Genomic DNA, 14,820 nt, shown 5'->3' with positions numbered 1-14,820 from the left:
GATTGTAAACTAGATTTGTATCATAGCTCGGTGTTTTTTCTTAACAAATTTGCTGCAGGTAAATCGTATACACTGACTACAGGGTGCGGTAACTAAAAGTGTGCAGGTATTTAATACCCGCACGCTAGTTACCGCACTGTTGGATAGGAAAGTATGCCAGCGTGCCTGGAACAGTAGACAGCGAAGTGTATTTTATTGATTTTCTGCTCTCGCATTGGTTTATTTTATCTGGGCTTTACACATTTGTAAAGAAAGGATTTTAAGTACTCACTAAACTGCTGTATATGGCAATTTGTATCATAGCTCGGTGTTTTTTCTTAACAAATTTGCTGCAGGTAAATCGTATACACTGACTACAGGGTGCGGTAACTAAAAGTGTGCAGGTATTTAATACCCTCACGCTAGTTACCGCACTGTTGGATAGGAAAGTATGCCAGCGTGTCTGGAACAGTAGACAGCGAAGTGTATTTTATTGATTTTCTGCTCTCGCATTGGTTTATTTTACCTGGGCTTTACACATTTGTAAAGAAAGGATTTTAAGTACTCACTGAACTGCTGCATATGGCAATGAGGAACGCCTACAACTACCATATATGGAAGGCTATGATACAAAACAGAAAGAACATTAAAACTCTTGGGTAAACGATTTATACTCGGGGGCTACGCCCCCTCGTACAAATCGTTTACCCTCGAGTTTCAATGCTCTTTCTATTACGTAGATTGATTTCTGATAAGTCCACCCAATTTATCAATATCATGACATCCTATTTTTGTATATTTCCAGTTGCCATTACAGAGTTATACTACTCTTTTGACTAAAAGAAGCAGCATGCAGTTACATTATTAAAATTAGTTCATACAAGTTTTATATAAACCAAATTTGACATGCTTGTGAAGTGAGTTTGTTGCTGATGTTCTTAATGTTTTTAAAACACATGATTTAAGAATTAAATTACGTTTTGCTCTTAGCAGGCCTTTGGATACAGCCTTCAGTTTGGTGACACAGTTAGCAATGCAGGTACAATGTATAACCCATTTGCACCACCACAGCCAATGTTTGGAAGGTATGTACAGTTCACTGTGTTTTATGGATTTTGCTGATACATCTTATATGAAAATAAACAAGTCAGGACTGGACTTCCAACTTTTGTTGCACTTGCCCTTTGAGAGCAAATAAATCAGCATTGTTACTTTGACGAACATTTTTATATGCCTGTTTTGGAAAAGTTGGATGTATTATGCGATGGCCCGTGTGTCTTATCTGTCCATCATAATTGGTGTCCGGAGCATAACTTTTATTGACTTTAATCTTCGGATATAGGTAGAGATGGTGGTGAGTGCTTGAACCAACTCTGTTTAGGTCAAAGGTCGAGGTCACAAATTGAGCTAAAAGGTCAAAGTTGGTCATCATATTTTGTTTAGGGAGCATAACTGAATAACCATGCAAGATATTGACTTCAAACTGAGACGCTGTGCAGAGTGCATAAACCAGGGTAGTAGGTCAAACATCAAAATTATTTAAGATATTGACATGAAACTTGGAATAGAGACAGGTGGTGATGACACCCAATAACCACACCCCACTCCAAAAATCGTTTTAATTTCTTGCCCTTTTGTAGTATCCTGCAACCATCCCCCCCCCCCCAAAAAAAAAAAAAAAGAATCTTTAAATTTTGCTTCCATCATCCTCTGATATAAAAAAAAAAATTCCACTCCCCACCCCCCATCCCATTTCACAGTCTTTAAATCTTTAACGTTTGCTTTTTCTTTAAATTTTGCCTCCGTCCTCCTCTGCTTGTTTTTGTTGTTGCCATATTTTTTTGGTGATGTTAAAATGAAATCATTTATTCTAGCATTATGCAGCAGGGTTAGACACTAACTTATTTGAACAAGGTTCCCAAAGGAATCTCTACTTTTTAAATCTGGGGGTCCTCCTCAGGCTTTGGGATCCCTCATAATATGATATATAAAAACAATCACAACAGATGTCTTATGAGAAGTTACGGTCGTACCCCAGTGGAATTCGAACCTGCAACCTCTGTATTGAGTGGCTGACACCTTAACTACTACAGAAGAATGTATCCAAACTGATATCAATTTACATGTTTGCCAATGTCAAGACAAGGTCTCGACTTTGGAGACACCTGTATCTTATAGATAATTATAATCATTGTCAAGTCTATTGTGACAACCACTAAAAATTAAAATATCGAAAAAAAAATTCTTGAAATTCTTGACTTCTCTTCATATATTTTAAAATATGAAATCTTAATATTACCTGGCATTTATATTTCCGATGATACAAAATTTATTGTAGTTTCTCTTTGAGGTTTGAAGATATAAAGTGTTAAAGTAAGGGAATTATATTTTTAGGCATAAAATTCTGTTTTGGATTACTTTCACATTGAAATTCATATACAATTTCATTTTGATGTTTGAAAGCTTGATTTATAGTTAATAGACTTATCTTCCGAATCGGAATCGGTAAGTATTTATATAAAAACAACCAACCATCAAACTGAATAACACTACACTACAAAAATAACGGATCGTAAAATTTCTGAAAGTGCAAAAAGATCACCGAGATCGAGACTCGTAACCGACTACAGTATTCTTGTGCTAAAAATTAAAATATTTTTAGATAATATTACGTAATATTTTGATGATCAAATGTCGGTACATCACGGGTGACTTCCGCTGCAATTGACTCTGGGGGTGTCATAAAATATTTGGAAGCTGCGGTCCTTCTGTTTTGATTAACACTTCCTGTTATGTAAGGCCATAAATTCCAAGCCATCGTGAACACGAATTGTTGTTCAGGGAAAATCTGCATGTATCACGCGTGACCTTCATGACCTAACACTTTTAAAAATACTTAGGTTGTTATTTTAGAACGAGGAAAGTCCCGCGGCGCGATTCGGCCAGTTGCAAGCGGTTTTCTCAGTAATTTTCCATGACGTACTGGTAGCATCGTGCACCTGTAGGAAAAAACCCCGCTGTCTTTCTTTGCAAAGTACTCGATATATTTAAATAGTAACCACATGATCTTGTACGTAAATAATGATGACGAAATCCCAATTTTGAGTTAGTAAACATCCGGAATTTGTTTCCTTAGGAAAAGAACGATAAAGCGATTGATTATGAGACACGGGATAAAACGATTCTGTTCAAATGGCCGTAATTCGGTATTATACGTTTCTATCGGGTAACCGATAGACACGGGTCAATACGTTTCTGTTTGGTAATCGATAGATACGGTGATAAACGTATCGATGTGGGAAAGGGTTAAAAATATATTTTTCAAACAGGTATTTATCTTTTACTTTTTGGATATCATTGACAAAAAAAAAATAGGTATCCAGCCGGAATCCCAGCTTTTAGAAGTTGGTGTTCCTCCTCAAAATTTGGGATCCTCGGGGCCCCCGGGACACCATTAGTGTCGAACCCTGTGCAGTATTAAGTGGAATCTGCTTTAGAGGGAATAAGTAGATAACCTTGTGAAATAAAAGGAAATATGTTCATTTCTAAGGCAACTAGAGAAAATTTATGTTTAGTATAAAATGGCAGACAATTATTAAATTGCAACAAGTGCAAGTCAATGTGCCAGTAAAGCTGTCCAGAAGCACTAACCTGACATGGGCAATAGAAATGAAGCATGCAAGTTCTTAATAATTGAGGCTGTGGTATATATTCATGGATATATATTGACGGTATCTTTAATTTTTGCTGTGCAGGGGAGTTGGTCGTACTGCTGTAGGTGTACGAGGAATGATGCGAGGCCGGGGAAGAGGGGCAGCTGGTACGCGGGGAGGTAGAGGTGGATTTGTGCAGGGATATCTCAGGGCACCTTTTCCCAGATATGCACCAGATGTAGGTATTTTATGATGTTTAACCTGTTTAAATATTTATTCTTACCAAATTTTGATTAAATTTTATGAAAAATACAAAAGGAATCTAATCTTGATATTTATTTTATAAAAGTTTTTCTTTTTTCTTTATTTAAAGATCTCTTCCTAGTTTCAGGGGTACTTACAAAAACATTTCTTACTCTTGTTGAATTAATACATTAATTTGACTGACATGAAGCAGGGATCGAATTTAGCGGTCGCTAACTGGCAAAATTCGGGTAAGAATAAAAAAATGCGAGTAGAAAGTCATGGCACTCGAATATTTTTGCGATCACGTTTGAAAATCAGGGAATTCGCTCAAACTGTCCTTTTCTCTTTAAAAACTCCTTTGGGGCAGTTAATTTACCGATAATCACGTGACTGCTTCTAGATGCTTGTCGCTTTATACAAAAGTAATTATCCGATATCTAAGTAAGCGTCTAGGCAATATTTGTTTTCATTTTGGTCTGTAATTTGCAAAGTTCTGCGAAAATGGAGATGAAAATAACATGTTTCTTGGTGCAAAAAGGCCCGCGGAGACCGAAAATGCTAGCAACACTATGGGCAGTGACCTGAGAAAAACTTAAAAACATCAATGTTCAGCCAAAAGTCCAAGGAAACAACTTAAATTTAGCACGTAAACAGCTTTTAAATAATTGCCAGTGGAACCCATCATTTTGCTAGCAGAAAAAAATGGTACTAGCAAAAATTTGCTAGTGGGAAAAAAAGTTAAATTCGATCCCTGTGAAGGTCAATTTGAAAATTTTGTTTGTAATAAAAGCTCCGAAATATTTACAATTTGTAATCCACTTTAACTGTAGTTTAATAAGGGGTAATCATTGTAGGTGGTCATTATATTGAAACAAAATGCATGTTAAATCTTCCTAAAAACTATGTACATCTTTCTCTTGATACATAAGTTTCGATTAGAATTTTCAAATATTTTTAATTGATATTTTTCCTTATTCATGGGTAGTTCTGTATCTATTAGATATTATTACCCCGCAATTACCACATTATATTCATAGCTGTTTCGGACTGGCATCCTGATGTCAGTAGCAGGTGACTGGGAGAGGTATTGTGTCACCTGTCTAAAGGCTGATACTCCAGTGAGGCAGCACTATTATGATGGGCATTGTACTCATTACTGCAAGTAGACACCGTCCTTTATGTGACTGAAAAGGTGTTGAAAAACTCATTAAATCTAAACACACACACACACACACATACACCCACACTCATAGCTATTTCAGGGCAATAATTATTATGTGCATTTTGGACCTTGATATCATTTATATATATATGTAAATTGCACAGGCTAATTTATATGATCTGCTACCTGGCATGGAACTAACACCAACTAACCCAGTCACTTTAAAACCACAACATTCAAAATCTCCGATACAGGTAGTATTTTGCTTTTTGTCACCCATGCTTATAAATGTGGATGTTTGTAGACAGAAACCTTTAGATGTGATGCTAGGAATTGTTGAAATATTGGAATGTGAGATTCCACCAAAAGTTGTAGTTAGAAATTAGTGAAAACTGAAGTTGTAGACGTTTGTCATGATACATTGTTAGTCTCCTGTTTATCTTATCTGAATCAAAGTTTACATGGCCGAATGCTTAAGATCGCAGACTTCAAATCACTTGCCCTTCACAGATGTGGGTTCAAGCCTCACTTGGGGCGTTGAATTCGCCATGGGAGGAAGCCATCTGGCTTGCTTAAGGAAGATCGATGATTGTACCCAAATGCATGCTCAAGATGAAATATTGCACAGAGGGGCCCCAGGGGTCTTCCTCCTCCATCAAACTGGAAAGTCGCTATAATTGTGACCTATTATTGTGTCATTGCGACGCTAAGCCAAAGAAAAAGAAAAAATAATGTTTACAGGGTGTTTTTCTCTCTGTTTTGGGAATGGGCCTGTGTTCTTTACAACTGGGAAAAATACGTTGTAAAACATCCATATTTTGTATTTTGAAAAAGTGATAATTTTATAAATATGTTGCATTTATATGTATATAAAAAACAGTCATTAAATATGTTAGGTTGCCATATTGCCTTGTGTTTTAAATGATTAAGGTTTCTAGGGATATAAAGTATATCAGGCCCCTTTTATATCTTGATCTTCAGCTTCCTAGTAAACATCACGCTTTAATATGTTTTATGTGGTTGCTCTGTACCACTTAGGGGCTGCCGGAGCTAAAATTAGGAAAAAACTTTTATATGACTTCTTTTCATGAACCCCTTGATATTTTTTTGCCAAAACTGGTCTTCAATTTGTTAAGCATCTTTGTTTACCTCTCTTGAGATTGTTCAAATGGTTTCACTTGAATGATTGCTTTAAGTAGCTGTCAGAGCTTATAATTGAAAGCTTTAATCGTCTATATGAAACTCTTCGTGTATCTTCACCAAACATTCAAAGAAGGATCCTTGATGGACCTGCCTCAACTTTGTCCAAATGGTTTGTTCCACTTGACCCCATTTAGGGGCTACTGAAGAAAAACATATATTAAAGAAAATCTTCTTATGAGCTTTTTGATATAGCTCCACCAAACTCAGGATCTGTAGCATCTGTGTGTGAATTTCTATCAAGTTTGTTCTAATGAAAGAGCAAAAAATAGAAAACCCTTTAAACAACTTCTTATGAACTGCTAGGTAGATTTCAGCCAAACTTTGTCTGTTGCATTCATGTATGGATTTCTCTCAAGTCATGTTGTTTAGGTTGACCACTTTAAGACACTAATTAAAATGATTCACCTTAAATCTTTGAGAAGTCACATAATTATGGCCGTAATGCAGAAAGGTCAGGAATGCATTTTTTTGTGAAAAAAAAACAAACAAACTTGTGTAATTTAAGTCTTATTATTCAGCAATATGACATTTATGAATAAAGTCTAATTGTAGAGACATTGACGAGAACAAATGATACAGTGGTCTTATTAAGAAGTGTTAACATGTAAAAATGTACTGTGTATGATAAAACATAAAGAGATACGTTGACCCTTAGAAGAAGATTATAATTGGTTGTAGTCTTTATTTAGAGGTTGTCCTTAATACAGGTTTGGCAGTAAGTATAAAGAAGTTCATCTACATCTTAGGACTCATCTTTGCTAGAAAGTTTATGAAATGTTAAATGTACAAAAGTGGTAACTTAAAAATAATGAGAACTTGCCTAGCTGTTACTAGCTCTAAGGCTACCACATTTACATCTTTAAAACAAGTCCATGTTGAGTTTTCAAAATTTCTACCCTGTTAAAGCAAGTGATTACCCATCAAAACATCAAAGTCTTTTTATGCTCATAAAACTGACTGAAATGAGTGTTTTCCCATCTTTTAGCAGTATTGATATTAGATGTCGTCTCTTTTTCCTTAAATGGTATAGTGGACGCAACTTGACCCCGATGGTTGACCGTTGCATTATAATACATAATGAGGCACAACCTATTATTGAAAAGGAGTGTACGTAAACACGAGCTGCACGAGAAAAAGGAAATATAAATTTGTGTAAATATAAATTAGCGCATTTGAAGGTTTTAACTGATCAGATGTAAGTATATATACTTTGAAACTGCACCTTATACAAACTAATTCCATATAAATATACACGGCTAACCTAAGCACCCTTGATTTCTATAATGAAATAATCGATATGAATAATCAGCCTAAGGTCAACCATCGCGGTCAAGTTGCGACTACTATAAGCCATCATTTTGCACACTTGTTTGATAAAGAATCACTTCCATTATCAGGATGGAACTATACTATGTAGGAAGACTGCATATAGTGCTAAGTTTGATTCGTTCCATTTTGCAATGTAATTGCGTCGGTGTCAGTGTAGCATGGAAATGTGGAAACTGCCTGAATTTGCGAAAATGATACCAAAAATTACCTTGAATTTGTAGAGCTTTTTCAAGGGTTTTTGGGAAAAAGGCCCCTGGTCAAATTGGGAATTTTTAACGCGGTAAATTGTCAAAATTGGGAAAATGTATCGACAAATCAAGAGTTTTTAACATTTAATAATTATGTCTTCCACCACACAGTGGTGTGGGAGACATATTGATTTACTCCTGTCTGTGTTTGTGTGTGTGTGTCTGTATGTCTGTCATAAAGCTTGTCCGCATTCTAAGTTGAACATTTCTCATCCGATCTTCACCAAACTTGAACAAACTGTCTGACCATAAGTCCTCGGCCAAGTTCGATAACTAGCCAAATAGGCCCAGGCACTTCAGAATTATGGCCCTTGCATTACCGAAAAACCCTCGGAGTGCATGTGCATTCCTGCACCCAAAAGGTATCCTATACTACAAATAAGTAGTATAGGAGCCCTTTTGGTTCCAGGAATGTGCATGCGCTCTGAGTAGTATAGGAGTCCTTTAGGCTTGATGAATGTGCAATTTTTACGCTCAAGTAGGGCAAGTCCAATAATGAGCCAAATCGGCCCAGGCACTATGGAGTTATGGCCTTTGAATTACCGAAAATTGGCCTTTTTACTCTTGTCTGCACTCTAAGTCGTATTTGTAGTGAGTAAGCGATATATAAAGACTGACTTACTATTTAGATGATTAGGCAGTTGTGGGAGACATGCACTTTTCTTAAAAGCAGCTCTAGTATTAGTTCAAAACTTCAGTTTCAAGTTTTACTGGAAGACATCCAAATGAATTACAAATTTAAATATAATTATCCCCATGTGAAATTTTGAGAATTTATTTTTTCAGGATTGTTTTCCAAGTTGCTGATACATTTGTACTCTATTTTGCAAAAATTAAGTACGGTAACTCTTCATTTGTCATGTTTGAACCTTTGTTTACAATTTGATTTCTTCACAATTATAATTGAATTCTCCAAAAAGTAGAGTGGCAAAGTGGTATGTTCGAGTAAAAAAAACTGGAACTGGGTTGCGAAAATATGTGACAATTGATTTTAATGGTGTAAGAACTATATCTGTCAAAATGTTTTGGGTACTTTATTTAATAAATATTGATGTTTATGCATTTTGAGAGGTTTTTGCTTACAAATCATACAGTTTTTAGCTCACCTGTCACAAAGTGACAAGACCTGTGAGCTTTTGTGATCGTGCGGCGTCCGTCGTCCGTGCTTGCGTGTGTGCGTGCGTCCTTAAACTTTTGCTTGTGACCACTCTAGAGGTCGCATTTTTCATTTGATCTGTATGAAAGTTGGTCAGAATGTTCATCTTGATTATATCTAGGTCAGGTTTGAAACTTGGTCGTGTGCGGTCCAAAACTAGGTCAGTAGGTCTAAAAATATAAAATCCTTGTTACCTCCCTAGAGGCCATATTTTTCAATGAATCTTCATGAAAATTGGTCAGAATGTTTACCTTGATGATATCTAGGTCAGTTTTGAAACTGAATCACATGCCATCAAAAACTAGGTCAGTAGGTCTAAAAATAGAAAATCCTTGTGACCTCCCTAGAGGCCATATCTTCAATGGATCTCCATGAAAATTGGTCAGAATTTTCACCTTGATGATATCTAGGTCAAGTTCGAAACTGGGTCACTGTCGGTCAAAAACTAGGTCAGTAGGTTTAAAAATAGAAAAACCTTGCGACTTCTCTAGAGTCCATATTTTTCAATGGATCTTCATGAAAATTAGTCAGAATGTTCACTTTGATGATATCTAGGTCAAGTTCGAAACTGGGTCACGTGCCTTCAAAAACTAGGTCATTAGGTCAAATAATAGAAAAACCTTGTGACCTCTCTAGAGGCGATATTTTTCATGAGATCTGTATGAAAGTTGGTCTGAATATTCATCTTGATGATATCTAGGTCAAGTTTGAAACTGGGTCAACTGCAGTCAAAAACTAGGTCAGTAGGTCTACGTTGTCCGTGTGTCCATGTGAAACTTTTGCTTGTGACCACTCTAGTTTAAAATCCAGCCTTGAAATTTGGATGGCATGTACAGTTTTGCACACCAATTTGTAAACTGTCTTTCAGTGACCATAAAGTTAATGTGACCTACTGATGTACTTTCAAATATTTTAGCATCAGTTTGCCATTTGAAACATGTGGTTCAATATACTCAGGTAAGCGATTCAGGGTCATCATGACCCTCTTGTTTAGCAAAATCTTGTTTTAATTTTTGCCGAGGTTGCAGGCGGTCATGTTAGGCCTACTAAAAATAGAAACGAGTTGGTAAATTTTCCAACATTTTGTTTGTTTTCCTTGGCAAACAAAACTTACTTTGAATAACAAAAAATAATTGATTTCAATTGGGAATTTTTTCTTTAGATTGGGAATTTTTTGCTCCAGATTGGGAAAAATGGAGCATATTTGGCATTGAGAATGGGGCCGGCCCCATGAGACAGGTGGAAAAAGCCCTGATTTGTAATATGTTTTTCCTCTGAAATTTGAGAAAATGATAAATTTACAAGTGTGGGCCACTATTATAGCAGGGAAAAAGGCCATCCAGAGTCGTGGCTGATGGCCTTTTCAGTGGTATTGTTCTGTGTTTGAAAGATCTGTAAATGTTGGAGCCTTGGCTAGTACTGCTATAAAGTATTTGCCTATATTTCTGCAAACTGAATGAATGTAATTTACTATATAGTTTCGTTGAGAATTATTAGTCCCTTATCGGTGGAACACCAGAGGGGACTATATGAAAGCCCTCCGTCTGTCAGTCTGTCTGTCCGTCCACAAATCTGGATCCTGCAATTACTCAAAAGTATTCAAACTACGTTCATAAATCTTTGTATGTGAATAGAGGGCAGTATGTAGATTATGCATGTACATGACTTTTGCTTGTAGGTAAAAGGTCAAGGTCACTATTGGAAGGTCAAGTAAAAATTGTTTTCGCTCCATACCTTTTGTATGCATTGATGGATTATCCTAGTGCTACACACATAATTATGTTCCCCATGATTATAGACAATGTGAACACATGATCTATACTTGTCAGTTAAATGTCAAGTTCACTGTTCAAGGTCAAGTAAAAATTTGTTTCCACTCCATGACTTTTATATTCATTGCAGGTTTTTTTTTTTATTACTACACAGAAATGTTCCACATGATTACACTATGTGTCTTGCACATGACCCATGGTTGTTGGTCAAAGGTCAAGGTCACTATTGAAGGTCAAGTAGAATTGTTTCCACTCCATAACTTTTATGTGCATTGATGGAATGTCTTAGTACTGCACACAAATGTTTCACACGAAGAGACAATGTGTCACGTACATGATCTATGCTTGTAGATCAAGGGCACTATTAAAATATAAGTAAAAATAGTTTTTGTTTCTTAGCTACTATATTGAAGCATTTTTAGTCATAACACTGTTGCCAAAAAGGGCAAACACTACAAAGACTTTCACCGGTCGGGGACTTCTGTATTGACACTGCAGTACTCGGTCACTTCACTTGTTTTTTAGGAAGCTTAGTTTTATGATGGCTAGGTAATTTGGCCAAGCAGATATACTAAAGAATTGATAATTAATAACTAGTTTATATAAGTTGGTCAGTGTATGAAAAAAAAATAGCTTGTATATATATGTCAGTTTAAGTGGCTTATCCCCATATCCAGTCACAATGATACATATTAAATCTTTATTTCCCTAATTTACATTTTTATGTTCCATGATTTGGAATATTGGTATAAATAACACACTTGTTCAAACAACTGTGCAGTATTCCTACTCCATCGCTTTTGTAGTTATTTTATCTTTTGCTTATAGTGTTTCCAGCAGACCAACTCCTTTGTCTAGAATCCTTTGCCTTATATTATGTTGCATTTAGTTCAGCACAATGACTAGTTTCAACCTCTATGGGGAAAATGATCTGTATGTAATACATTACCAGTCCACTTAGCTCAATTGGGAGAGGGCAGATCTACGGATCCCGGGGTCGTGAGTTCGATTTCCAGGCAAGGCATATGTTCTCCGTGAAGATTTGATAAAGGACAATGTGTCTGAAATCATTCGTCCTTCACCTCTAATGAAGAGAAGTTGACAGTTACTTGCGGAGAACAGGTTTGTACTAGTACAGACTCCAGGAACACTGGTTTGGTAAACTGCCCACCATAATATTACATTGGTGAAATACTGTTGAAAAACAGTGTTAAACCCAAAACAAAATGTTTGTTACATTAGAATAAGTATTGTAATGTAGTATATACTTTCCATTTCCAGCCTTTGCTTGTTATTAAATATATGTGGGCCATTCCTCCCCGCCCCCCTCCCCCACCCCACAATACCAGCCTAACAAAAAAATTGATACTGGCTCCTATGTGGTGCAGATATATATTTATGGATAGTGGGTTGTTTTTTGTTCGCACTTTTATTTATTTCTTTAATATGTATAACAAAGAAAGGTTTTATGGACTAAATTTTGTACTAGATTTCTTTGTGATGTCTTATAGATGCTGAAAGTATTTAGTTATATGTATAATCATTTTCTTTGACTCGTAGATTCTAGAAGAAGTGTGTCAGAAGAATGGATGGGGATCTCCAAACTACCAGCTACACTCGACCATGGGTAGAGACGGGGGTGGTGATGTCCAGCTTTTCTTGTACAAGGTACAGTGAAATATTTGTAATGGCAACATAGTTAAGAAAAATGAAATATTGTGCCTGAGTACTGTATTAAACTTTTTCTAACAGGCAAATATGTATGATAAAGGGTAGGTAGAAGAAAGTTTTTTGGAGCCAGTTTTTATGCTGACAACTTGAGGAAGTATATAGCGGCCATTTCTTTCTTCCATCCGTCTCGCAATTCATTGCCATAGTATTTCTCAGCAACCACTGACTGGAATACAGTGAAACTTCATAGGAAGCTTCAGTCTTAAGAGGAGCTGTGCATATTAATGTTCTGGTCCTGTTAATTTTCACCACATTACTGCCTTTTGATTATTCAAAATCAATATGGGAGATTCGCATATCTGCAGCCATGGTGTTTGCTTTTTCTCAAACAATTACTTGCACCTGTACCAAGATGTGGTATGTGCCCAGTTTATAAATTCCAGATTTGTGAGTTTATTATACAATAATAATCATACTTCAGAAAGCATCCGCCAGTTTTACTGATATTTTCTTGTTAAATAAAAGTTAGATGAAGCAAACCTAATGATGATGATAAATAAAAATTCTTAGTTACATGCTTACAGTTAGGACTATATTACAGGTTGCGATTCCTGCTTTAACTGCTAACAGTGGACCCTTTCAGCCAAATAAATTAAGTAGGACTGTGGACGAGGCGAAGAATTATGCTGCAGAATTTGTTCTTCAGCAGCTTGGTATACCAACAGAAGGTTAGAAACGTAGCTTGTGTAATTATGTTCTATGTCTTCCTTTGCTTGAAAGTAGAGCCTACTTAACATGTGGCTGAGCACATTTGAAGACAGAGAGGAAATAATTGTTACAGGGACAGTTATATATTGAGAGGAGAAATGAGGGAAGGTTTTAATATTCAAGAAAATACAACATATGTACTTATGCTAATCCGCTCCGTTGGAAGTGCTTTTGTTTGAAAATTTTCATGTAAATATATACAGCATTTACATAATCATTTTTGCTTAAAATGCTTTGAAAATTTATGAAGTTATAAAGAGTATGTACAGCGCAAAATTTTAGCAAGCACACATTTTCATGATTTATATATATATGCATGGATTAATTAAGCTTGACAGTGTACGTATTGCTACGCTTCATTCATTCTGAACACTAGTTTCACTTGCTTACAAGCATTGAAGAAAATTGCAGTTCAGAGAATTTATTCTTGTTCATTTTGTTTGCACAGCTGCTTGTAATGAGCCTGGCAGTCATCGAAATAGTTGTTTGCTTGTGTATGTGTTCAAAAAGGTTGTTTTGAGTATATGCAGAAGTGTTTGCGTGTGTATGTGTTCATTAGAATGGTTGTTTGATATGCAAAAGTGTGTGTGTGTTAGCTTGTTCATGTGTTTATAAGAATTAGCCAGTAAAACTACTCGCGCTTAGTGAACAGTTACCCCAATAAAATTACAACTATCTGGATGACTTTTTAATACTGTCAGTCTTATGAAAGAAGAATTATGAACTACAAACATATTGCAAATATCTTCTTCTTCTTCCGTTAATATGCAGGGCCCACTCTGGAGCATCGTCGCATATGAAAATATAACACACAGTAGACAAATAATACTTTCTTGTTCACTATGTTTTCTTTTCGTTAATCATATTCACTTTGCTTAAATTTTCTTTCCTCTGCAAGATGTTTTTCTTTTTCTTTCTCCCATTTTTAGCTCACCTGTCACAAAGTGACAAGGTGAGCTTTTGTGATCGCGCGGTGTCCGTCATCCGTCGTCCGTGCGTCCGTAAACTTTTGCTTGTGACCACTCTAGAGGTCACATTTTTCATGGGATCTTTATGAAAGTTGGTCAGAATGTTCATCTTGATGATATCTAGGTCAAGTTTGAAACTGGGTCACGTGCCATCAAAAACTAGGTCAGTAGGTCTAAAAATAGAAAAACCTTGTGACCTCTCTAGAGGCCATATATTTCAAAAGATCTTCATGAAAATTGGTCAGAATGTTCACCTTGATGATATCTAGGTCAAGTTCGAAACTGGGTCACGTGGGGTCAAAAACTAGGTCAGTAGGTCTAAAAATAGAAAAACCTTGTGACCTCTCTAGAGGCCATATTTTTTATGAGATCTTCATGAATATTAGTCAGAATGTTTATCTTGATGATATCTAGGTCAAGTTCGAAACTGGGTCACTTAGGGTCAAAAACTAGGTCATTAGGTCTAAAAATAGAAAAACCTTGTGACCTCTCTAGAGACCATATTTCTCAATTGATCTTCATGAAAATTGGTGAGAATGTTCATCTTGATGATATCTAGGTGAAGTTCGAAACTGGGTCACGTGCCATCAAAAACTAGGTCAGTAGATCTAAAAATAGAAAAACCTTGTGACCTCTCTAGAGGCCATATTTTTCATGAGATCTTC

The 14,820-nt window shown here is 36.1% G+C and overlaps 1 protein-coding gene across 7 annotated transcripts in view; it reads left to right on the top strand.

Annotated features, from left to right (window-relative positions):
• LOC123537491 (APOBEC1 complementation factor-like) overlaps window positions 1-14,820 on the top strand; it is a 78,258-nt gene that overhangs the window by 44,062 nt on the left and 19,376 nt on the right. For 4 of the 7 annotated variants that reach the window (XR_008368039.1, XM_053528167.1, XM_053528170.1 and 1 more), the window contains 5 exons: window positions 970-1,064; window positions 3,735-3,870; window positions 5,205-5,294; window positions 12,309-12,416; window positions 13,021-13,147. Coding sequence is in view for 6 of the 7 variants with exons in the window: in XM_053528167.1 (XP_053384142.1) it covers window positions 970-1,064; window positions 3,735-3,870; window positions 5,205-5,294; window positions 12,309-12,416; window positions 13,021-13,147 (556 nt within the window). In the remaining variant the exon portion in view is untranslated. The remainder of the gene's footprint in view (window positions 1-969; window positions 1,065-3,734; window positions 3,871-5,204; window positions 5,295-12,308; window positions 12,417-13,020; window positions 13,148-14,820) is intronic. The other 3 variants (XM_053528168.1, XM_053528166.1, XM_053528169.1) reach the window with 2 other exon arrangements.

The sequence above is a fragment of the Mercenaria mercenaria genome, chromosome 17 (genome assembly GCF_021730395.1).
Source record: "Mercenaria mercenaria strain notata chromosome 17, MADL_Memer_1, whole genome shotgun sequence".
Taxonomy (NCBI): Eukaryota; Metazoa; Mollusca; class Bivalvia; order Venerida; family Veneridae; genus Mercenaria; species Mercenaria mercenaria.
This window is presented reverse-complemented; position numbering and strand designations above follow the sequence as displayed.